This window comes from Meriones unguiculatus, chromosome 3, assembly GCF_030254825.1.
Source record: "Meriones unguiculatus strain TT.TT164.6M chromosome 3, Bangor_MerUng_6.1, whole genome shotgun sequence".
Classification (NCBI taxonomy): domain Eukaryota; kingdom Metazoa; phylum Chordata; class Mammalia; order Rodentia; family Muridae; genus Meriones; species Meriones unguiculatus.
Window position 1 is genome coordinate 170,154,648 of NC_083351.1, and position 24,714 is coordinate 170,179,361.

General features: G+C 48.4%; 1 protein-coding gene across 3 annotated transcripts; it reads left to right on the plus strand.

Moving 5' to 3' along the window:
* The first annotated feature begins 4,550 nt into the window (after positions 1–4,550).
* Positions 4,551–23,918, plus strand: Prdm8 (PR/SET domain 8). 3 transcript variants are annotated; one of them, XM_021640454.2, is made up of 5 exons: positions 4,551–4,749; positions 17,655–17,772; positions 19,960–20,180; positions 21,033–21,261; positions 21,645–23,918. In XM_021640454.2, exons 3-5 carry the CDS (start codon positions 19,962–19,964, stop codon positions 23,216–23,218), a joined length of 2,022 nt encoding a protein of 673 aa, XP_021496129.1. In that variant the 5' UTR covers positions 4,551–4,749; positions 17,655–17,772; positions 19,960–19,961; the 3' UTR covers positions 23,219–23,918. The 3 variants fall into 3 exon arrangements, with proteins under 3 accessions (XP_021496129.1, XP_060236968.1, XP_060236969.1); XM_060380985.1 differs by lacking the exon at positions 4,551–4,749 and adding an exon at positions 17,301–17,490; XM_060380986.1 differs by lacking the exons at positions 4,551–4,749; positions 17,655–17,772 and adding an exon at positions 17,886–19,203.
* The last annotated feature ends 796 nt before the right edge of the window (positions 23,919–24,714 follow it).

The window sequence follows — 24,714 nt, forward strand, 5'->3', positions numbered from 1 at the left end:
ATGTGCCTATCATGACTTGTTCAGCATGCTTTTATATATGGCCTAGGATGACCTGGCCAGGGAGTGACACCTCCCACAGTGGGCTAGGAGATCCCCCTTCTATCATTAATCAGAAAATGTCCTCCACAGACTTGACTGCAGGCAGTCTGATAGGAGCAGAGGTCTCCTCTTCCCAGATGACTACCTTGTGTCATGTTGACAGAAAGAAGGAAAGAAAAAAAGAAAGAGAGAGAGAGAGAGAAAGAGGAAGGAAGGAAGAAAGGAAGGAAGGAAGGAAGGAAGGAAGGAAGGAAGGGAGGGAGGGACGGAGGGACGGAGGGAGGGACAGAGGGAAGGGAGGAAGCGAGGGAAGGAAGGAAAGGAAGGAAGGAAAGAAAAAGAAAGAAAGAAAGAAAGAAAGAAAGAAAGAAAGAAAGAAAGAAAGAAAGAAAGAAAGAAAGAAACCAAAAAAAAAAAAAAAAAAACTGCCCAGCACATCCAGACAAGCCTGGAACTACAGCCTTGTGGGGGAGGGGTATCCAACAATCTTTTGGTCTCTATGTGTGCACACAAGAGTTTATACATTCATACAGCTACATACAAGCAAAAAAGTACATAGAATTTTTTTTTAGAGATATTCCTTATATTTATTTATTTATTTATTTATTTATCTTCTTTTTTTTTTTTCAATGCAGTTTATTTTCAGGAACATTGAACAATCCTCGGACCCCGGGGAAAATGAATTTTTTTTAAACACTTTAAATAAGAAGACAGGAAAACGTGAGAAGCCACAGACTTGTGAGCGGGCACTGTCAACCTGCTGTGAAGTTAGTATTGCCAGGTGAACCTTCTGCAGAAATACTTCAGTTTTGTTTTCAGTTTTTAGTGGTGAAAACTATTACTGTATCAGCGGCAATGCACTCCTGGGTCACTGTAAATTAAGGATGTTTCCTAGTTGTGCGCAGATGAAGGTAACTTCTTCAGTTCTGACAATTGCTTTAAAATGTAATGGTAAGCTTAGGTTTTTTTAAAAAAAAAGCTTGTAATTTGGGGCTTTGTCATTTGCTTTAAACAAATACAAAAGAAAATAAATGTCAATGTGTTTGGAGCAAAAAAAGTAAATGAAAACTGTTAAAATAGAATGTTATTAGTTGTTTAATCTGGAGCCAGCGTTAGTAGTTCTTTGTGTTGAGCACTTCAGCAACCAAGTGTTGACTTCATCAACTTTTCATTTTTGTAATCCCTTTATTTTATTAATTATTTCATGTTAATTAGTTGTTTGTTTTATTCCCTTGTACTTGACTTAGGTCGTCCAGCTGGTCTATGTTCTAGTCTTCCTTTTTTTTATTGACCTACTTCTTCTGGCCAACCTTTTCACACTGTAACGTAAAGTGTGGTCTACAGAGCTTACACTAGAGAATCATGCCCCCCCCCAAATAACATGTAATATTTTCAATAAGTTTATGATTTTGTGGGGCTGAATTCATAGCTCTCCTAGAATATATGCAGCCCATGGGCCACACACGCATGAGCAGCTGGAATATTGAAGTTTTCATTATTGTATTATCTATGTCTCCTTTCTTTTCTCCACATTCCTGCATCATGTATTTTTTGTTACTCTAGTATTAGGGTTATATATAATATATGTATAATTACATATATGTATTCTATATATGCACATATGTAAGTATATATATGCACACATGTAAATACATCTTTGTTTATAACTATTATAGCTTTCCTGAACGACTGACAGATTTGTAATTTAAAAGTCACCTCTTTATGTTTTGCCTAATGCTCAGCTATGTATGTCTCTAGTTGGTGACTGGTGCTCTTATCTCCTTGGACTTTGAATCTATCTACATCTTTGTAGCTAAAGAGTCTTTCTGTTGTGCAAGAAACGGTTGGATCATATTTTCTTTAAAACTCCATTCTAAACCTCTCAGCTTTGATTTAATTGCTTAGTTCGATCGCACAGGAAGTTTCTATCGTGTATATTTTATCCAATGTGTTGGTCATAATTTCCATTTCCTGTGTATGCTGCGTAATTTTTTGCTGGAAAGTGGATATTTTTGATAACATATTTAAGTAATTCTGGGAACTTGTCCTTTCCCAAGGCTTGCTACTACAATTTTTGTATGTGTTTAGCAAATAATGGATCGCTTCAGTTAAGTATCTTCTGCATCCTTTTCTTTTTCCCATCTTTCTTGTACAGAGCAGTCAGCCTCTGATGCTGTCTTATCCAGGACCCACAGCACTGACTCTATTGCGTGGGGAGCCTGACATCCCTGTAATGCTGAAGGTTTCTCCTCAGCCCTTGCTGGACTTCTGCCAGCTGTTAGGCTCTGCTAAGTTCTAGACAACACAATTTCTCAGCAAAGCTATCATATATAAACTCCTGGGTGGTTTTCATCTGTAGAAAACCACCCTGAACTTTAAGATCATACCTGTGTGTGCATTTTACAATTTTTGCTTACAGCCCTTTTGAAGATGTCTTTGCTGCTGTGCACTTGTTTGTGTAGGTTGGATTTTAGCTATTTCTTGGGCCTTATATTTATCAAGACTGAATAAGTCTAAGATAACAGGTAAACAGTTGTGACTTCACTACTATCGGTGATGTATAAATGTGCTTTATGTATTTACTATTTTATTTTTGGCTTTTTGAGACAGGGATTGTCTGTGTAATCACCATGGCTGTCCTGGAAGTGCTTTGTAGACCAGGCTGACCTCGAACTCACAGAGATCCTATTGCTTATGCTAGGATTAAAGTCAAGAACCACCACTGCCCAGCTAAACATGCATTTTATAATGTGGAATGTTTCCCTTTCCTTTTAAATAGTTTCCCTTGTTTTGTTCAGCTCTTTCTCTGGAAAAAGCCTAGGAGCTAAAGCAAGGCCTTTGACTCTTTAAAGTTAACCCACCATCCCCACCCCACCACTACCCGCAAAGCACTAGGCTGAGAATGATGCAAAATTCAAAGCAGGAACCCTATCTTGATCCTCGAAGGCCACCACTGAAGCAGAGAAGTTGAATTTTTTTTTTTTTTTCAGACCTAGTCGGGTTTCTAGATAGACAAAGGTTCGTGAAACAAACCGCAGAGAGGGAAGTCTTGCCGTGAAGGTTGGATTGTGGGTCCCTGTGTGTTTCCGGAGGAGCGACCTCAACCTCCAGGTTTCCTAAGGGGTGCCTCCGCCTCTCCCCCACTCCGCCACGCACCCCTGCCCAAGCCTCCCTCCTGCGATCCTGCATATGCTTTCCTGCTAAACGACTCTTCCCCCGGTTATCTCCTCACGGGGTACATCTGCTGGGTGCCTAGCATCCTCAGCTCCGCTTTCATCTTTTCGTGTCTCAACACATTGTTTCCTGCAGTCCTGATGGCGGTGTGGAAGGGAGCCATCCCACCCGGCCGCGCTTTGGGATTGGCAGCGAATGAATGATTGGCAGCGGGCATCTCCGTCAGAGCTTTGGCACGCCGCGGAGTGGGAGCCCCGTGCTAATGAATGCCATCTACACCTACCAGATGTGCCACTGGGTGACTTGCCAGGTCGTTTACATAATGCCATTCTGCCGGACACGAGGCAGCTGGGGGTGGGGGTGTCTTTTGATGCCTTGGGATAGGAGTGGGTCTGTCTTCCGTTTATTTCTTTTTCTGTTTTTTTTTTGTTGTTGTTGTTGTTGTTTTGTTTGTTTGTTTGTTTTGTTTTGTTTTTAATTCAGACTACCCTCCCCCGTCCATAAGCCGGGTCAGCCCCCATTAGGTTCCCTAAAGACTGTAATGCTGAGGATGTTTAGAGACAGCTCTATCTAACGTGAAGAAACTTGAGTTGACTTGAACACATAGTCCCCTGGGTCCCACACACACAAACCGCCTCTTCTACTTCCTTGAGTTTACTGACGGTTGGCATCACTTGAGATACTGCTCAGGAGTGTGTAGAAGGAATTAAAACACCTAGATCTGAAAAGAAAGGAGGGCAGGGGAGATGCCACACATACGCGCGCGCGCGCGCGCGCGCGCGCACACACACACACACACACACACACACACCGTTTTAAATTCTCGCACTTCCGTGGCCCCTCTGGCTCTCTCCTCTTCCTCCAACCGCTGGAAACTGAAGAGTGTTTTCCCCAAGGGAGATACCTTGCCCCGTGTCTGTCTCAAGTTCTGGATAAAGTGTGGAGGTACCGAAACGACACGTCTTTTGGGAAAGGATGAGTCCTGGAGTAGGATGGACTATGCTAGGGACTAAAGGCCACTTTAGACCAACAGAGACCTTCTGTCTCTGGGGGTTGAGGGTCTCCACCCTAGAGGAAGAACTGCGAAGCTCAGGGTACGCCAGTGTCTCCTACGTCCCCTACATCTACCCCAAAAGGGAAGCCCCAATCTGGGAGAACTGTGGAGCGCAGACTGCGGTTAACTCCCTGGAGTCACACCTTGCTCACGCTGGCCCTCCCACAGCTCTGAGGCCACAGGCGCCGCGGCCACCCAGCGCTGCCCCCACGCGCCGGCCGCCGCCCTTGGCCTCGGGTCTCCCCGGCAGGGCCGGTCCCCAGCACCCGCGCCCCACCCGCCGCCAGGCTCCAGATGGCGGCTCCCTGCGCTCGGCTTGCGGACCCAGACGCCACCCCGCAGCAGCCGGCAGCCGCTCCCTCCCTCCCAGCTGCTGCCGACCAGCCGGGGACAGAACTGAGCGCTTAGGCTGGGATTGGGGTGGAACCGCCGTGACGAAGGGAAGGTCGGCTCCCCCAGAACGAGCGCCTAGCGTTCCGCAGGTAAGAAGGCGGGGACGCGCACTGAGTTGCGAGCCAGGGCCAGCACTCTGGCGACCACCCGCACTCTCCCTTGACCTTCCTCCACACCCACCCCCCTTCATCCAGAGAGTGGAGGGCGGAGCCAGAGCTGGACCACCCGTGGGACAGCCCGGAGCGGCTGCGTAGCTACCAGGAGAGGGCGCCCAGCATCTAGAACCTGTTCTGGAGGCAGTTTATGTCCGGGCGCCGCACCCCGGCGCAGAGGAAAACTGCTTCCACCAGAAGGACTCCCCCTTCCTCCCCAGAGTGGTAATGCCCACTATCGTTCGAGACATTCCACTTCCTCGTCTTCTTCTCTTTTCACTGCCCCCAGCTCGCTTTCCATTTTCTATCCTCTCCCTCTCCTCTCTCTCTCTCCTTTGCTCTCCTCTTTCTTTCTCTCTCTTCTCTTCTCTCCCCTCTGCTCTCCTCCCCTGCCATCTCCTCCTCTCCTCTTCCCTCCCCTTTCCCCTCCATTCCTCTCCTCTCCATTCCTCTCCTCTTCTCTTTTCTTTACCCTTCTCCCTCCCCTTCTCTCCCCTCCCCTCCCCTCTCCTGTTCTTCCCTCTCCTTCTCTCCTCTCCTCACCCCGTCTCTTTCCTCTCCCCTCCTCTCCTCTCCTCTCTTCCCTTCCCCTCCCCCTAACCCACCCCTGTGCTGGCCTTGTTCTCTCTCGGTTCCCTCCTCCACCCTTGCATTTTGATAATTTCCCCTATACTCACATCCCTACAATAGCCGGGGAGGGTTTTGTCTGCCCCTAGGAGACGCTGTGGGTGGAGGGCGATGGCTTTCCTGCCCCGACTTGTTGCTCTGTATAGTGCCACCCTGGGTGATGAGTCTAGCGCTCGTCCAGGAGAAGGACAGCTCCTCCGGGTCGTTGGGCTTTTCCTCTGATGACGGTGGGAGAAATCGGGTGTTGATTTTGGGAGTGAATATTCTGGTGGGGAGCAGCGCATCTTTTAGAATGTGGAGCTCTGCGCTCCCCTTGCTAGACAGAATAGGTGCAGTTCAGTCGCCTGGTACTGAGTTCCCTTCTCACAACGCACCCAGGACGTCCCTTGAAGGAGACACCCTAAAGTCACCTCCCAAACCTCCCTGTTTCTACCAAAGGAGGGGCGGAGGGTAGGGATGGAAAAAAAAGAGGTCTTGATGCCTCATCCCTGAGCTCCTATTTGAGGTCCCCTGTAACCCCCAAGGGTCTCTCAGCGCGTGCCTATGGTGTCCTCGGGCTCGCTGCGCGGCAGCCAAGGGGCTTTAGGTGGCACCACCACCACCACCACCACCACCCCCGAGCAGGTTCCGTAAGCCCTCAGAATAAATCCCCTCGGAAACATTAATCACAAAGACCAGCGGGTGCAAACTGTGAGCCCACGCGGTGTCTGCCTTTTAATCCCTCGCGTAATTCTGAAAAGCAGCATAGCACAGAAGCTCTGCTGATCACGAAGCTTTGGCCAACACAAGAGAATATAAGAGTGGAGAGAAAGAAGCAGTCAGGGGAGACAAGGGGGAGACTGTAAAGTGACCCTAGTCAGGGGCCCAGAACTTGCGGTGGGGGGTGGGAAAGCGGTGGGCAGGAGGGAGACGCTGAGCTGGGCTGGGAGCCGGAGTTGGAACCCTGCTCTTTCCCCTCTAGGCTTCGAACCTCCGTGGCCTCACGTGGGTGCTGACCTCTTGTTTGGGTCAGCTTGCAAGAACCGGGGTCAGCCCCTCCGGGGCTTGTGGCTCGCACCTGAGATTTCACTATCATGTCGTTCAATTAGTCGTATTTCACTTCTCCCGTTTTATTCAAAACCGTCTTCCAGTTTCCCTCATAATCGTAATTTGCGCCATTGCCTTTTATCTTTGATTAATTAGAAAGCTGAAAAATGATAATGGAGGGTTGGACCAATAAATTAGCTTTGGGAACAGACGGACCGACGTCCGGGGTGGCTGTGTGGGTGGGCGCTGCAGGAGGGGGTGCGGCCGCCGCCAGGGTGCGAAATGCCCGGGCTAGGACCACTGTCTGCCGTAAGAACTCTAGTTTGAGCCTGCGCTTGAAAAGAGCGGAGAGTGAAGTGGGATTCTCCTTTCTTTCTGAGGCCTGGCCTTACCAACTAGGGCCCGGGTTTGGAACTGCCCCGTTGAACACACGTCTTCAACCAGGATCTAGGGAGTTACCATTGCCTTTTGCACTCCGTCCTCCTCTCTGCCTTTCCTGATTCGCAGAGAGACTAAGAGAATCTAAAATCAGCCCCGTGGCGATTTTAGAGGCGAGGCCCATTGCACCCCTTTCCTTCCTCCACAAAATCGCTCACGCCTCCAGACGGCTGAACGAGGGGAGAGCGCTTTGCTGCTCTTCACGGCTTCGCCCCAGCCTCTTTAGCTTTCAATTGAAAACCAATTAAAGGTTTCTATAAATCTGTTAGCTCCCCTTTTATCTGGGGACCCCTGATGCATGAGGTATTGCCCTTTGGATGCCTCTTCCGTGTTTTGTTTTACAATTGTTGTATCAATATAATGCGGCCTTTCTTCTCCTGTCTCTATAGATACAGACACACAAGGAAAACCAGAGCTATTCAGGCTCGTTTGTCCAGGAGCCTAGCAGCGGTGCCCTTTCTCTGCGGCTGCTTTCCCTGCTTCGGGAACAGCAGTTATGGTAGAAGCAGATGGCTGCTGATTGGGGGAGCTTTGTGGCTCTAATGCTGAATACTTTATGGAAAAGGACTTTATCATGCTTGGTTGGGCAGAGGAACAAGGGGTTGAGATTTATGGCCAGGAAAAATAAATCTTTTTCCAAGTTGTGGCTCCTTCTCACCAGTGTCTCCTTTGCCCCTGGGGTCAAACACTAAGGAATTGGTTTGATTTGATTTGATTCGCTTTTCTGCTAACAGCATTTTTTTTAAAGTCAGGATCTGTGTGGAGAGTGCACAGAGAGACAGAAGTTTATGAAATACCCTGGGTGGCTGGTGCCATCTCACTGCAGGGCAAAGAGCAGAAGGATGTGTTAGATGCTGTCTGAGGCCACGTTTTCCTGAGTGTCTTGCTGAGTGAGGCGTCAGTGCTGATTACCCGATCATCAATAAGAACATGAAAGGGCGGGGGATGCTCCCACAGCCAAAACCAGAGGAGGACACTGATCTCAAAGGCGAGGGGAAATGACAAGTAAGGAGAGACTAGTGTGCTTATCGCTTTGGAAGGGTTAGTTAAAGGATGTATGTGAATACAACGTGGTTTTTTTTTTTTTTTTGAGGCTGAAATTTAAATTCAATGGTGGGGGGGGGCAGTCCACAGAGTGTGGCCTTCTACTACAGGCCAAATTCACCTCAGCATGTATCCCTATCATTGACCTTCTCCTTTCCTCTCCTGAGTTTTGCTTCTCTTGGGACAGATGTGTTCTATCTGCTGCTGGGGTGTGTGCTCCTCCTCTTGCCTCTAGAACCTGTTATAAAGCACTATCACCCTGGTCTTTCTCTCCAGAGGGCATACAGACACCTTCAGCACAGCCCCTAGAAGCCTGGCACCAGGAGAGGGGAGCTGATCTCAGTGTTGGCTCTCTTTTTACCGTTAGGCATCCTCCTTGTTTTCCTAGCCTTAGAAATGTCATTTTTTTTTCATTAAAAAAAAAACAAAAAACAAAACTGTTGAGCCTCCTCCCTGTTCCAACCACCCCTTTATTCTGCTTTCCCCACTTTTCCTGACCCTAGAAACTGAAAGGGCCAGGACAGCTTCCATACATGTCAACGTTTTCTGCTACAGATTTCTTTTTAACATCTTTGAAGAACACTACCACCCTGCCTTCCAGCATGGACCGTTTATCTTATTTCTCTCTAGAGAGGAGAAAGCATTTAGTAATTGATCTAAGACTCAAAAGGTGAGCATCTCAAAAGGAGGCATTCAGATGCTTTGGATAACTAACTTCTGGCCTTTTTCTAAGTGCTAGACCAAATGTTCTACAACACTTAATTCTCATGCTGACTCATTAACCACTTTTTTAAATCATCATCATAGGCTTGCCCTTGCTACACAGGAAACAGCAGCACAGAAAGGCTGACTAACCCAAGCAAGCAACAGAACTGTGCTCTGAACACAAAACTGCTCTAATTGAGAGAAGTTAAAGGTCAGACACATAACTAGCTAACTGAAGACCTGGAGCTCAAATATTAGGTGTGCAAATAGTGAGCTCTTCACTACTGGCTCTGCTATTCTTTAGAAGGAGGAAGAACTGAGAATCCACAAATGTCTCTGTATCCAGAGACTGGGCTGGAGATTTCAGATAGTTGAAGATCGTAGGCTTGGGATAAACATAAGTAATCTTGGTTGTGGAGGTTGGTACAGTATGAGGAGGCTGTTACTAGGCTACTGTGTAATCAGGACTGAGGAGAGTGAAGGAGGAGAGAGATGTTGAAGGGAGAAGAGAGCTTAGCCCAGTCGCTCATTGAACCTAGGGCGTGTCTTACATACCATCCCTAGGAAAATTAGCTGTGCTTTGTGATCTTGGGTGCTGTGGCTGCTGCTTGCTGGAGTATGTGGGAGTTGAAGGGGGGCGGGGAGGCAGTAGACAGACCCTTCTTTCTGGCCAGGGCTAGCGGACTTAGGTGACAACCTGTTGCAGATCTCAGTTTCGACTGCAAGACTTGAGTTAACCAGTACCTCATTCACGTGTTTCCCATCCAGTAAGCTGTCTTTACCTCTGACATTCCCACCCTGACTGTATTCCCTGTATCTGACTGTGGTCACCTCCCAGGCCTGAAGCAAAGCTTCCCGAATGGGAATAAAGGAGGAGGAGCAGGAGGAGGAGGAAATCAGGGCTTTTCCTTTTATCCATCTAGCTTGGTCTCCTGCAAACTCTTGAGGACCAGTTGGGTGGGGAGGCAGACAGATTTTGACTAGTGTATATTCCAGTGCCTCCATTCCTCAGCCTTCACTAAGCCTCCTGGAGAGTGGCGACACTTTCCACCTTTCCCAATTAGGAAACAAAGGCAGCGTTAGTAACCACAGGCATCACTGGCATGAGTATTTGCCCTCTACCAGGCATTTCTGTGCACTTGCAAGTAGAAACTCGGCCCTCGCGGCAACATCATAAAAAGGTTGCTGCACTGCCATGGAAGTGAGAGCCCAGCATAGCTCCTCTGGTGGGGCTGTCTGTGCACTAGATGCTGGTTTTTCTTGGGTCAGTGCTCTAGGCTTCTAACTAAGAAGACTGTTCGTTAATGAAGGCATTGAGACCTCCCCGGGATGTCAAAGACTGAAATGAAACCAGCCCTGGCTCTTGGAAGTAATCCCTTACCATCTGCCCAGCAACTGGCTTTCCAAAGCTTGCTCGCCCTGGTTTCCTCACTGAGTCCTCACTTGCGATCCCCGAGGCAGCCCTTGCCAGCCAGTTCAATTGCAGGAAAACGGAGTCTGAGCTAGGTCACTGGCAGCCCAGCCAGTGAGAGTGCTAAGTCTTGCACTTGCAAGGGCTAGGCGACCTGCCAGGGCTAGGTCATGGATAGGAGCAGGTGGGGAGTAATGTTGGCAAAAGGACTATTGCTGTCAGAGCAGGTTTGGCCCCTGGAGACCTCTTTCTACAAGGATTGCCTAGCACTGGCATTAATTGAGAGAGGACAGTTGAGGGGTTAAGGGCCTGGGAAATGTGACAGATCCTTAGAATTTCACCAGGCCTCTGATTTAATGAAAGCGCCAGGCATACCAGTTGTTTTGTCTCTGCTCCAAGTTCAAGGTTCCCCTGTGCTTCTCTAAAGATGGCCCCCTCCACTCACTGTGGGTGCTATGTCTGGCCCTTCCCAGGTGGCATCTTCTGCTACCAGCTCTGCATTCTGGTGGATTAATAAAGATGTTATGGCACCTTTGCTACTTTCTAGCCTGGGAAATACTGTTGGGTGCTCTCCTCTTGAGGCCAATGGTTTGGCCTTCTCTTCGTTCTGTCACTACTGCTGGGATTCGGGCACAAAAATTCTGAGAATCAGAATTTTTCCAGACCCAGAAGGAATGCCCATGCTTTGCCTGGCTACCCAAACTCTGAGCTCAGATTCAGTTTCAAGGGGTCCTGATATAAACTCCCGATGAGTTTAGGGAGGCAATGAAATCTGCTGTAGTCCCAATACTTTGGCCTTCTCTACAAGTTCAGGGAAACCCTACTTGGATGTAAACTATATGATAGGACCTCAGATAAACCCAAGAGCATATGACTTTGAAGGACAGCTGTTCACACACAGACACTATACTGAGAAATTATATCTTTCATAACTCCACTACTTTGCCTCTCTCTGAGGCCAACAGCTCTAGCACACAACATCCCCTGAACTGTGTCCTCAGAACAGTGCTACATGAAGCCATTCAGCAAGGAGCACTGAGTACTTTGTAGACAGGTAGCCAAGACAAAGAACAGAAAGTCCTATTGTCAGTTGCTCATCTCAGCAACACTCACAACCTGTTGTAAATGCACAGGCTTGTAGGGAAAGGGCTAAGAAATACTTTTTTGAATAGAGGATGACGCTTCAGATGGATCAGAGAAACAAAGAAGCGGAAAGAAAAGCAGCACTGAGATTGGTTGGAGTCTCCTCGCGCCAGGCTTCTGGGGGCTGTACCTAGTAGGAGCAGCCCTGTGTGTGTTCAGCTGTGGCCCTGGGGCAAGGTGAACAGGTTGCTCTAGAACAGGTTCTAAAGGCAAGAGAGGGACACACTCCAGCAGCACGCACAGCACATCTGACTGAAGAGGAGCAAAACCCACAGGAAGGTGGAAGACGTGGGCAGGTCTTGAGGGGAGTTTGGCCTCTAGTTGAAGATTGCTCTGTGTTTATTCCTCAGTCTTTGAACTTCAGTTTTACTCTTAAAATGTTGCAGTTATGCAGGGAGAGAGAGAATAGGGGACACCATGAATGGAGTTCACAGTTGTTTTGGGCGATGCTGAATTTAAGGCCTAGGATATTGCTCTGTCACAGTCATTATAGTCAATTATGTTTGTTCGTAATATTTCAAAATACTCATTTGGCAATTTTAAATATTTTTTCATTTTTTTTAAAAACAGGAGTTCTTGTTAAAACGTTATGGAGGCTCATTGATATATTGGTTTATCCTATTGCTGGGGACTGCCATAGTAGCTGAAGAAGTAGCTTTTCATCTAATATGCTCAAAAGAACAAACACACATGCTGGCTCCTACTGACTACTTCTTCGCCACCTCATGAAGTGCTTTCACTGTTGTCTGTAACACCTATGATGTTGCTATTGCTGGTGACAAACCTTTCATGGTTGAGTTTTCCAAGACTTACTCTTCCAAGTTGAAAACGGCGTTTGCTGGTGATTTTAAGTACTTTTGAAAATCTGTTGAAAGTTATAGGCTTTTCACTTAACACTTGAACAATCCTCCTCCACCGATGTTAAATTAATATATGTAACACATGTTGTTCATTTGCACTGAAATAATGGAAGATGGTTTGTGCTCCAACAGTTCAGCTGACAATATAGGGAAGGGGGTACTTTAGGTTTCAGGGGGACTTGTAAGACTCTGGCAAAGCAATGCGGAGCTCACTGTTGTTACGACTGACATCATTCCCCAAGCCGCAAGGCATCAAGAAAGTGTATCACCATTAGCACATTTGAAGCTAGAGAGGCCTGAACATGTGTGCACCCCTTCCGCAAGAGGAGACATGTTTTGGCTGCTCACTCCCAGCAACACAATTCCTTGTGCAGTAAAGTGCTCATCTGCTCAGAAAGCCAGTTGGAATTAGGCACTAGGGAATAAGTGTCCTTGGGAAGCAGACAGGGTGTGCCAATCACCTCCTTTTGGAACTCTAGAATTACAGCTTGAGTGGAGAGGTGGACCTCAGTTATTGAATGCAGGATAAGGTCTTTCTCCTGGCTGTGTGGAGAAATTAGTCATAGATCCCCTCAATGTGGCTACCTTCTCCAGATTTGAATCAACCTCATCAAAAGTCTTCCCCTGGACTGTCAGGTGCTCCATGACATCCCTGTGGCCTTAGTGAGAAGTGCTGAGCTTATTTGCTCCACTCAGCTTGTATAGCTATGTTGAGGGCCAGTGATGTCAGAGTCTGGGAACAGCTCAAGAATCAGATGTGATGGCAAACTAGCTATTTCTTGTTAGATCTCCAGACATTCATCTGGAGTGTGGCACAAGGGTTGGCAGCATCCAGGGGTCAATATACTAGACTTCATTCACACATCCTCCCCACCCAGGTGACTGCGAAGCTGTGGTTTTTAGGTCAATAGTGTATCATTTCAGCCTGTTGGCCCTTCTAGAACTTCTGTTCAGAAGCCATGGAGCCAGTAGGCCACCACTCCAATGGAGGAGAGGACGACAGAGCAGGGAAAGAATAACAAGTGCTTTAAACCCTAGCTAACTCTCAGGTAATCCCAATAAAGGTGTAATTGGAATCCCGAATTCCTCATAGGGAGATTTAAACTTTAAAAGGGTAGATTGTAATAGCAATGAAACCAACAGTGGCAGTGTCTACAGTTACAGCAGCACTAAGGACAGTTGGAGGGTTAGAAGAAAAGAAAAAAGAATGTCTTTCCTTCTTCTTTTCTTTTTGACTGAAGAGAAAAAGAGTCAGGAATATGAACATCTTCCTGACAAGCTATAGAATTATACATCCCATGAGTTTCTGGGTTTTCCAAGACCAGGCCAAGAAGCACTTTTTTTTTTCAAATAACCACCCAGTGAACTAAGAGAGGAATAGACCCAAACTGACCTTACATATGTGTTTGTAAAGTACAAATTTTGCCCTCAATCTTGGTGAACCTTTGATGAACAAATAATCAGATTGATCTCCCACACTCTCTTTAAGCCCACCAGGTGTCATTCTTAGAATAAAAGAAAATGCTAGCCAGGTGTGGTGATGCATGTTTTTAATCCCAGCACTTAGGAGGCAGAGGCAGGTGGACATGTGAATTTGAGGACAGCCTGGCCTACAGGGTGAATTCCAGGACAGCCAGGGCTACACAGAGAAACCCTGTCTTATCTGCTCACTCTCCCCTCCAAAGGAAAAAGAAAAAAGAATGAATCAAAAATTCCGTGACAGGTGCTCTGCTTCCAAGTACAAATCATCAGTCAAGTTTTTCCCTTAGCAAGTTGCTTATTCCAAGTGATGAGGATAAGGTCACTCAGGACGTGGAAGTTGTTGGTTTGTTTTCTTTTTTCTGTCTAGCTCCAACAACCTCTTCCACAGACATCCCTGTGGGAACTTAATCAGCCTGGGAAGAGCTACCACTTTCTACTGTGAATGTCCTCTCATCTCTAACAACTATTTTCCCTTCATCTGTAAGAGTAATTGCCAAACTCTGTTGACCACCAAGACTGCCGGCAGATTGCTTTGGCAATCGAATTAGAGATACAAACCGAGGCCTAGATACCCGTAGGAAATCAATGTTCTTACCACCAGTGGCCAGTCCTCAAGTGAGTCCTCCCCAGAGATGTCCTTGTGTTCCTCCTGTTACAGAACTTAAGATATTTGAGGCCCTGATTGTTAAGCACAAGGGAGAAACAAATTTCTTTTTTTCCCCTTTCTTCACCCTTTCTCTGAGGTCATTAAAGGAATGACTTCAATTATCATTCATCAACTTCTCTCTAGCTTTCCCTCCCAAAAGAACAGTGATGTGGTCAACATATGTGGAAGTTTTTTGTTTTGTTTTGTTTTTGCCACAATTATAAGAACCCTTCCCTTGCTAAAGCAGTGCAGTGTGGCTGTTCTTCCTCATTATAGTTGCATTTCTAGTCATTTAATTGGAAATAAACCCCAAGGAAGGAGCTCCAAATACATTCATAAACCCAGTGTTCTGTGTCACTGCATAAAACTATCGAGTGGTATATTTTTATAGTGCTGTCTGAGGCTGAATAAATATCTCAACTCTTCATTTTAGCATCACTGAAATCCAGGAAGTGGTTTCAAAGTAGTTTGGGCACCATCTTAGCTCATGCACTGCTAGAGAAAAATAAAAATAATCTGTGGAGTTCATTAATATTCTATTAATGATTGTCATTTGACCATTTATATGACCAAATAAAATGTGTACTCCTTAAAATACTGGAAACCTTGGACATAGGCCTTTCAGCTTAACTGTTTGGATATATTAGCCAATTGGTCTTCAAACAAAAGATCAGCTCAGATCCATAAAATGTGAGGGATTTTTAAATTTAGGTACTTTAACAAAAAGCAGGAAGGGAAATTTACTTAGAATGTGGAAAATGAAATGAAACATGTGTTAGAACTTGAGGAAGGAGGCCTTTCTTTTTTCTGGTGTTGTGAATTCTAGGTTCCCTCTAGTTTCAGATTTGAAAATCAAGCTCGTGAGCTCCCATCTTAAATGTCAGAAGCATTCTTTATTTCACTCAAGGCAGAAACAAAAATTCAGTACTTAAGCAGAGATAGGTAAGGAGAAAGGAGACATAAAAATGGGGAAAGAAAAGTCAGACACAAGAAAAACACCCTCCATTTATATTTAGTCTTGTAGAAGCCTACCTTCTGGAGTGGAATGGGTACACTTGTTTTTACTGGATGGACAAACATTGTTAAAAATGCATGGGCAGATGATGCTTTCTGGAAAAGACAAACTTTGTGTTTTCTGACCAATAACGATAACCAAAGCAGACACAAAGCACTGTTCTGTTCAACTCATTAATAGAACTAAGTTCTCCCAAGCAGGCCTTCCCTTAATGCTTGCATCACCTGAATCAGGCCTTGGTTTCTACACCACCACAGCTCTTAGACCCGTTTCTTTATGTTTTTGCTTGTGAGCCTAGCCCTTTAATGGCTGAGCCACCTCTCCATCCCTGGAACTGATTTCCTATCATGCCTTTCTGTTGCATATGTCTGGGCCTTCTGCTCTTTCTTCTTCTTCCTTCTCTTCATTCACTTAAATATCCCACTTCTTCTACCTGGGATGTTTGTTTCCCTAATTTGAGACAACTCTTTCAACATTTCTAACTCTCCAACGTATCAATATGGGGATGCTGTGTTTGAAAGAGAAACGGGGCAGGAGAAGAGTGGGGAGGGAATGAGGCGGTCAATGGAGTCATAAATACAGCTGCAGACTGTAGAGATATCTGAAGTCTGCTATTTTACTGAGCTCCATCACCAGGCTATTTTAAGCCTTTCACAGGAGAAAGGACGCTCCAGGTTGAAGAGGAGGTACTCTTGTAGAACTTTCTTTCAAGGCGCGCTAGTCAACCCGGAAGGCAGACGAGAATTTTGACCTTTCTCCTAACCTATGACGCCTCCAGCCCCAGCTTGGTTCTAGACAGGGATCCTCTCTGATCAGGATTGGCAGCTTTCTGTGTAGGTGACCAGAAAAGAGAAGACTCCAAAGAAGTTCACTTCTTGGAAATTCCCTGCATTTCTCCAGTGCCCATTCCTCCCTGGTGGCAAGAAAGACCTTGATGTCTTGCTGGCCTCCGGGTTCCAGACAGAGAGGTCTAAGAGCTGGCTGCGGGAGATCATACTGATAACAGCTCTTTGCCAAACCTTCATATACTCACCCTGTGAGGCAGGGACAAAGATGGTCCCCTTCTTAAATTCTGGCCCTGCCTCTTGCCCTTTAGCGAGTAAACTATGCAATTGGATTCATACTAAACCTGACCTATTGCCCAATTGAATTCAGTGAAAGTGGGGGGTCGGAATTGAGGGATCGTCTGTGCCATTCAAAGCCTTTTATTTCCTTAGGACTAGAGAGCCTACCAGAGAAAAACAGACCGAGAGCCCCAGGCGTCATTGTGTTGTGGCCCCCGCAGAAGGAGTAAACTCTGTGGCTGTCAAAGACCTCTCAAGTCATTAGCATCAGCTGCCGCGCAAAGGACGAGCCAGCGCCTCTAAGTGGCTTAGCGCACAAAACGAGGCTCCCGAGACAGCCTCAGTCCTGAGACTCTATGCACTCCTCCATCAGCGGCTGGATGTGAAAGGCTCTTGAGAGCCCATCTCAGTTATATTAAAAAAAAAAAAAAAAAAACCACTCTGAACTACCCTTCCTTTACCCCAAGGTCTCACAATCCCATTATGAGGTCCCTCGAGGAACCACACGGTACACAATACGGAGGGTGAAAAGCTTTAGCACCTGAGTCCAAGGACTCGAATCTTCCCAGCAACGGTCTCCCAGCCCATTCCCACCCATGTCCCGGGCTTGAAGACCACCTTTAGGAAGTCTGGCAGCCTTCCAGATTTAGCACCTCACCCTATCCCTTAGGGCGGGAGAGGGCTAAGCCAAGTTCCCAGCAAAGAGCATCCCTCTGGTTCCCCAAATTTACAGGGGACTTCCTGCTAGGTAGGGCGAAATGCCTTTTGTGAGAGCCAGTTTGTCACCTCCTAGGGTACTAGATTCACGGATCAACTGCGGCTCAGTGGCCAGAGAATCTCGCTGCGGCCGGGCGACTCCTCACCCTTTCTTTGGACATAGGAGGGGACGTATGGGAGCTCCTTGTCCTAGGTCCTCCGGGTGCCTAGCAAAAACGGAAAAGAGCCGCTCTGCTTCTTCTGACACATTCCTTCCATAGCCTGAGACGGATTTTGGCACCCCAGGAGTCCCAGTGGGACCCAGCTGCAGGAGGGGGCGGGCCAGGCTCCTCTGGGGAAGCTTTGCCACTTAGGGAAGGAGCTCAGGATCTGCCTGGAGCGGGCAGGCCAGAGAAACCAGGCTTGCGGCGCCGGAGGGAGCTCCCAGACCAGCAAGAGTTAAAGGGAGGGGACGTGGGCTGTCACGCGTCATTGGGCAGATTATGTGCAGCAAACAAAAAGTGTGTGTCTGCGTGCCAGTCAGTCATTGCATCGGGTCCATCTGTACAACTCGACTCTCTCTCTCTCTCTCTCTCTCTCTCTCTCTCTCTCTCTCTTTCTCTCTCTCTCCTCTCTGCCCCTCTCTCTCTTAACCTATCTGCATCTCTCTTCTCTCTCTGGACAGACACTGACACCTCTTGACACGGAGATGCACTAATGTAATAGGCAGAAAGAAAACTGGGTTTCATCCCGTCGGTTCCAGGTGGCCTTATTTGGGCGACTCCGTCCTGACCTTATTTCTGGTAAGTCTATTTGCATTGACGTGGGAGGGGGATGGGAAGAGGGCAGGTTGAGTGGAAAGAGTGTAAAAAAAATTGCCCCCTTCCTCCTCATTATCTAGAAGATAGGAGGGAAACGATCGCTGAATATTATCTCCGCTGCCAATAAGATTATACAAAGGGAGGAGCGGTGGGAGCACTTTGCTGGAGAAGCAAGGGACTTGGGAGCTGGCGGCAGCCAGACAATGCCAGCCCGGAGTGGAGGGAGAGCTTACGGCAGCAGCCACCGCAGAGATCGGCTTTCAGCGAGCCCAGCCGGATCTGGGTTTCCCTAGAAGATCGGCGGAGGAAGAGAACCCGGGGCCTAGAGTTGAGCACAGGGCTGGGAGAGGCTACGCGTTAAAAGCACGGGGGTCTTGCCTATCGCTTATTGTGGGTGATTTCAGACGTGGCAGCCACCGTGGCCGCGCGGACCTATGAGCCCGGGCGTGGGACCTTTTCGCTGTATTGTTAGATAAAGCTGCATTTTAATGACTGAGTCCCCGCTGCCGAAGTGGTGACAGACCTCCCGTCACAATGAACCGCTTCTGTGAAAGATACTCTCAAAAGCGATGCAGAAACGTTGAGATGTAGGCAAATGGGAGGAGAGAGTGGGATTCTGAGGAAAGGGAGCTAAGGGAACCTGTGTTTGATTTGCAATTAGAAATCGGAAGGGGACAGGACGGGTCCAGGAATAGAGTGTGTAATCGTAAACTTTCTATTTTGTGGCTATTTTCTTGTTTTCCACTGTCTGGAAAATATACTTTTCACTTGGGCATATGGAAGAATGAATGGGAAATCGGCTGACCGAAGTTTTAGGCATTATATTTTTATGACATTTGTTAAGACTAATTGGTTAGTAAATGTTGGTAAAAATACACATCACCAGTATTGCTCTTTAATGAGAAGCTAGCTTTACAAGAATAAAGAAAAGAGTAAAATCTATTCTTCCCCTGACAGTTAAGTTATATAAACACAGAGAAATCACTGTCAATATTGATATTATGGGGGGGGTTATCAACTCAGCAGAATCGTTAGAGCCCTCAGAAAAATGACATGGCTAACTAAAAAACTAGTTTGAGTATCTTAAATCATTGCTTTCTTTAAGTGCTAACCAAATATTGTTGGGGGTGTCCAGTGGCCGAGGAAGGAAAATGTCCCTGTATGACAGCTTAATAGAGAGCCCTCCGCTGGGGCATTACTTTCTAAATTGCTGCGGATTAAACAGCTGGAGAGCCCACCGAGGACCATTCAGGCAGGGCTGCCCCCTCTTGCCTAAACAGGGTGGTATCCGGGGAAGCGAGAATTCACCAGTCATTACGCACAGTATTTCAGGCAGGGGACATTTCAGACCTGCCCTGTACCTGCTCGCTTCATGGGCCACAGGCGACTCAATCCACCCTCATGTATAACAAGGTAACTGGGATTCAACCTCATCCATAAATAAGCATGTCGAGAAAAAAAAATAATTACCTCTGCTTGCTGCTTTTAATTAAAGCCTCCGAGGGACAGTGTTGGATTATGGTAATGAGCAGACATGCGTCCCTTCTTGTAGGCTGCGGAGAAAGGTTAGCTGACACAGAATTAGTGGCCCTGACACTCCACTTGAAATCCATTCGCCATGCTCCGCTGTTCCCGCCTGCTAGCTAAGGCTGCTCCCCTTGTTAGAAGAAGAAGAGGAAAATTAGATCGTAGCACCAGGTTCTGTACATAGGACAGGACTTTCTCCCAAGGGTTAGAAGGGTTTTTTTTTTGGGGGGGGGGGGATTGTATTCAGTCAAAAAAAATCTACATATGCTGGTTTAAACACACACACACACACACACACACACACACACACACAAACTTACCTTCATCCCAACACCCCCACTCTCTGCATCCCAAGGTAATACAGACACAGCCTGTTCTGGACTTCACAAGTTCTTTATTTTCTTTTTCTCAAGCAAGAAATGTGCTCCCATGCTTCCCGTTCCTGTTATTTAAAAGGAAAGAATACTTCGAAGTTGGCATCTTTAAAACATGCCAGATTGATCTGCTTTATTTTTAAAATAGAAGCTATGTAAAAAAGCCGGCAAGTGCAAAGAAAATATGTCTCGTAGCAGAAGCACTCTGCCGAAGTTCACAGCAGAAAAGTCAATAACAACTCTTCTTGACCTGTGTATCTGTCTCCAGTGATGGAGGATTCGGGCATCCAGAGAGGCATCTGGGACGGAGATGCCAAGGCTGTCCAACAATGCCTGACGGATATTTTCACCAGTGTATACACAACCTGTGACATCCCAGAGAACGCCATCTTCGGTCCGTGTGTGCTGAGCCATACATCGCTGTATGACAGCATAGCCTTCATCGCACTCAAGTCCACGGACAAGAGAACGGTACCTTACATCTTCCGGGTAAGTCTCAGCGAGATGTCTGCGGGCAATTTCCTGTTGGGAAGGACCAAGGAGCTACCCTAAGGACGATGGGATGATCTGAGCAATCAGAGTGAGGACAAAAATTAGAAAAGAAAAGCTAGATTCAAATTGTCAACTGATTTTTCCAAGCGGGGGTGGGGGGGACAAAAATTGACTTGAAACACTAAGGATGCCTAAATCAGTGCCCAAGTTTTAGGTTCCCCAGATTAGGGCTTCCTAAATTGCTAAGGAGACCTCTCTAGGGCTGGGACAATTTACATATTAAGCACTCCCTGAGAGCACTTTTACAAGCTTCAGGTGTATTTGTTTTCTACTCGGGGAGGTCTCCTCCTGTCCTGAAATATCGCTTTCTGCAAATTAACATTAGCTAGTGTTCAGAGTTTGTGTTTAAATAAAAACGGAAATTGCTTTGGCAGCAAAGCACCGTTAAATGCACAGGCCTCTTACTTCCTAGTGTTTCTTTTTGAAGAAAACCTGTTAGTGCTTCAAGCCACAGTCAGGAGGATGGGTGTGTGTGCCATAGAACAGTTGCTAAGACCCAAACTTGCCTTTCACTTCTGAAACACACGAAATTCTCTCCGCTCTTGTCACGAGGGGTAGCTGAAAAGGAAGTTCTGGGGGACTGATCTATAAGGCTGACCTAACCTCGCCCTCCAAGACGGCTCTCTCTCCTGTTGACTACAAACACAGGGCTGTGCTCCGACTTTGGCCAACTTTTGCAGACTTGGATTCGGATAACTGTTTGGAATGAACAAAACCCAAACAGAAGAAATAATCCTGGTTTCCGCCTTTCACGTGGACCTCCCTTCTTGTCGTCCATAAACCTTGTAGGTAGACACTTCGGCGGCAAATGGTTCCTCAGAAGGTCTCATGTGGCTGCGGCTGGTCCAGTCAGCCAGAGATAAGGAAGAGCAGAATCTCGAGGCTTACATAAAAAACGGACAGCTGTTCTACCGCTCTCTCCGCAGAATTGCCAAAGATGAGGAGTTACTAGTTTGGTACGGGAAAGAACTGACTGAGTTGCTCTTGCTCTACCCATCTAGATCCCACAAAATGAACGGTAGGTTGGCTCCCGACCTGCCTGTGGGTCCTTCGCTAGCTGAGGAGAAACGCAGGGGGTCAGCACCTCGCTTTTCTTGGGCACCTCGGAGGACAGACGAAGCTTCCGAGGTGCTGTCCGGAATGGAGCTGGGACAGAAGGGGAAAGAAAAGTTGGGGAGCGCCTACCTTGATAAATGAGCTTGCACCAAATCAAGAAAGAAAGTTACATCAAATAGTCAGATAGTCTATGCTTTTCTCGGGCACTCGGCCCGGAGAGATAAAGTGGATTTGTTCTGGGGATGATGGCTAACTGGCCTGGAGGCGATACTGACTAACCATGTGGCGTGCGTGTGTGTGTGTGTGTGTGTGTGTGTGTGTGTGTGTGTTTCGCTCACTGAGCAGGGTCGTCCCCTTTCACATGCCTGGAATGCAGCCAACGTTTCCAGTTTGAGTTCCCCTACGTGGCGCATCTGCGATTCCGCTGCCCCAAGAGACTTCACAACGCTGACGCGAACTCACAGGACGAGCCAAGGGGCGGCTTGGGCACCAAGGACCACGGCGGCGGCGGCGGCAAAGAGCAGCAGCCGCCGCCGCAGCAACAGCAGCAACAGGAGGCAGCGTTGGTCCCGGGCCCCAAGTTCTGCAAAGCCGGGCCCATACACCACTACCCGGCGCCGTCCCCGGAGGCCGGCAACCCACCGGCCGCCGCCGGGGGCGGCAGCGCCAAGCCGTCCACGGACTTCCACAACCTGGCCCGGGAACTGGAAAACTCCCGCTCCGCGGCCCCGAGCGTCGGCGGCCCCGGCCACCAGGAGGCGGAGCTGAGTCCCGACGGCGTCGCCCCGGGAGGCTGCAAGGGGAAGAGGCGGTTCCCGGAGGAGGCGGCGGCGGCGGCGGAGGGCGGCCGCGCGCGCTTCTCGGAGCGTCCGCTGGCGGCCTCCGAGGACGAGCTGGTGTGCACGCCGCAGCAGTACCGCGCCGCGGGCAGCTACTTCGGCCTGGAGGACAACGGCCGGCTCTTCGCGCCGCCCAGCCCGGAGACGGGCGAGGCGAAACGCAGTGCCTTCGTGGAGGTCAAGAAGGCGGGCCGCGCGGCGGGCTTGCAGGAGGAGGCGGCCGCGGACGGCGCGGGGGGCGCAGCCGAGGACCCCGACGCCGGAGGCGGAGGAGGCGGCGCCGGCTCGGCCACGCCCTCGTCGGGGTCGCCGGGCGGCGCCGAGAAGCTGCTGGCCCCGCGGCCCGGCCGGCTGGAGGGCGGGAGCCCCGCGCGGGGCAGCGCCTTCACCTCGGTGCCGCAGCTGGGGGGCGCGGGGACATCGGGGGGCTCCGGGGGCGCGGGGGCCGGCCAGGCGGCCTCCCCGGACGAGCGCAAGAGCGCCTTCTCGCAGCCCGCGCGCTCCTTCTCGCAGCTGTCCCCGCTGGTCCTGGGCCAGAAGCTGGGCGCGCTCGAGCCGTGCCACCCGGCCGACGGCGTGGGGCCCACCAGACTCTACCCGGCCGCCGCCGCCGCCGACCCGCTGGCGGTGAAGCTGCAGAGCGCAGCCGCGGACCTGAACGGAGCCTGCGGGCCCCTGGCTGGCGGCGGGGGCGGCGGCGGCGGCGGCGGCCTGCCCAAGCAGAGCCCCTTCCTCTACGCCACCGCCTTCTGGCCCAAGAGCTCGGCCGCTGCTGCTGCCGCGGCTGCGGCGGCGGCGGCCGCGGGGCCCCTGCAGCTGCAGCTGCCCTCGGCGCTCACCCTGCTGCCGCCCTCCTTCACCTCGCTGTGTCTGCCCGCGCAGAACTGGTGCGCCAAGTGCAATGCCTCCTTCCGCATGACCTCCGACCTGGTGTACCACATGCGATCCCACCACAAAAAGGAGTACGCCATGGAGCCCCTGGTGAAGCGGCGGCGGGAGGAGAAACTCAAGTGCCCCATTTGCAATGAGTCCTTCAGGGAGCGTCACCACCTCTCCAGGCACATGACCTCGCATAATTGATGTGTAAAAGGACTCCGGTTACTCCGCGCCTGGGCGAGCGCAAGTCAAGCCACCTGCAGGAGCAGACGCGCGAGGACATCCACCACTTCCTTCTGCCCCCAAACACTCACTGCAACCGAACACGTGCACATACAGGTCCCTCCCCTCGCCAGGAGCCTCATCATCCAAATGTCTAACTTGGGACACACACACACACACGCGGGACAGGATTGTGGATTGTGAATTGGGTGGGTTGTTTAGAGGGGGTTTTCTTTTGAATGCACGAGTTTTCACTTTCCCCAAAGCAAAGGTACATTAAAAAAAAAGTCATATATTGCAACATATTGATGCATTTGTCATACGTTTCTACTTAAATTATTAAGCTATTATGGTTTAGAGGTAATAATTATATGTAAGGACAAAATTTATTTTAGATATAAAGTAACGAAGGAAGGTGGGCTGCTTTCTGCATTTCCTGATGACAGCTGTGTTCTTACAAAAATAAACAAAATGGATAAAAAGGGGGTCGCCATTCCGTTTACGTTTGCAGGGGGAAGTGCATGGATCATGAAGTGATTATGGATTCCGGTGAAGAATGCCATCAGCTGTGTAAATATGTATTTCCTTTTAATACAAAGTGTAATTTTGTGCCAGTGAGATGGAGTCTGAATAGTTATGTGTTTCTTTTATCCCCAAAAGATTTATTAAACTTTATAGTTTATCCAGGTATGTTGGATGCTTTGACAATAAATAACTATTTTCTTCGAAGCAAACATTTGGAAAGTTTTAAAAGTTCTTTTGTAGGTCAGCATAGCACTTTGTAGAGTTAACGTGCTCTCACTGATTCCCTGAAAAGAAGTGAAGATACTCCTCTGCGTTTATTTTCTACAGGCCAGTTTTGAGCCTGATCCTTTACCTGAAAGGTGTTAGTCATCAAGGACAAACCGCTTATATGTAAGTGATAGCTGCCATACAAATAGTCATGACTTTTGTGGCATCCCTTCCAGAAGGGAGGTGTTTTGTCTCCACCTAAGTGATCAATTTTTGGGCAGCATGTAGGAGAACCGATTTTAAAAGCTTACTTTGGGATCTGTGCTTCCACCAACGGACATCCTGCATTCTAGAACTTTCAGCTTCTGCCATCCATCAAGGACACTGTAGAGAATGTGTCTGGTAATCGGATTTTAAAGATTGTGGTTTGATGATAGTGTATTAAAGAGTGCAGCTTCCGCACCTGTACAATTGGGAGGGATCCTGAGACGAAAAAACGCAGAAGAACCACGCTGTCATCTTCAGCTACTGTCAGTGATTCTTAGAGAACATCTGTATATATATATACAAATGACCTAGGTGGCATCCTCGACCCCTATGCTCCCAGGAACAGACTTATTTCTGCAAGAGGCTGAGCTAGCACCTTTCCCTCTCTCACATTCTGTTGACTTCCCTCTTTCCCCTCTCACATTCTGTTGTCTTCCCCTTTGTGTCTGAAGGATATTTTCGGATAGATCTCTAGTGGA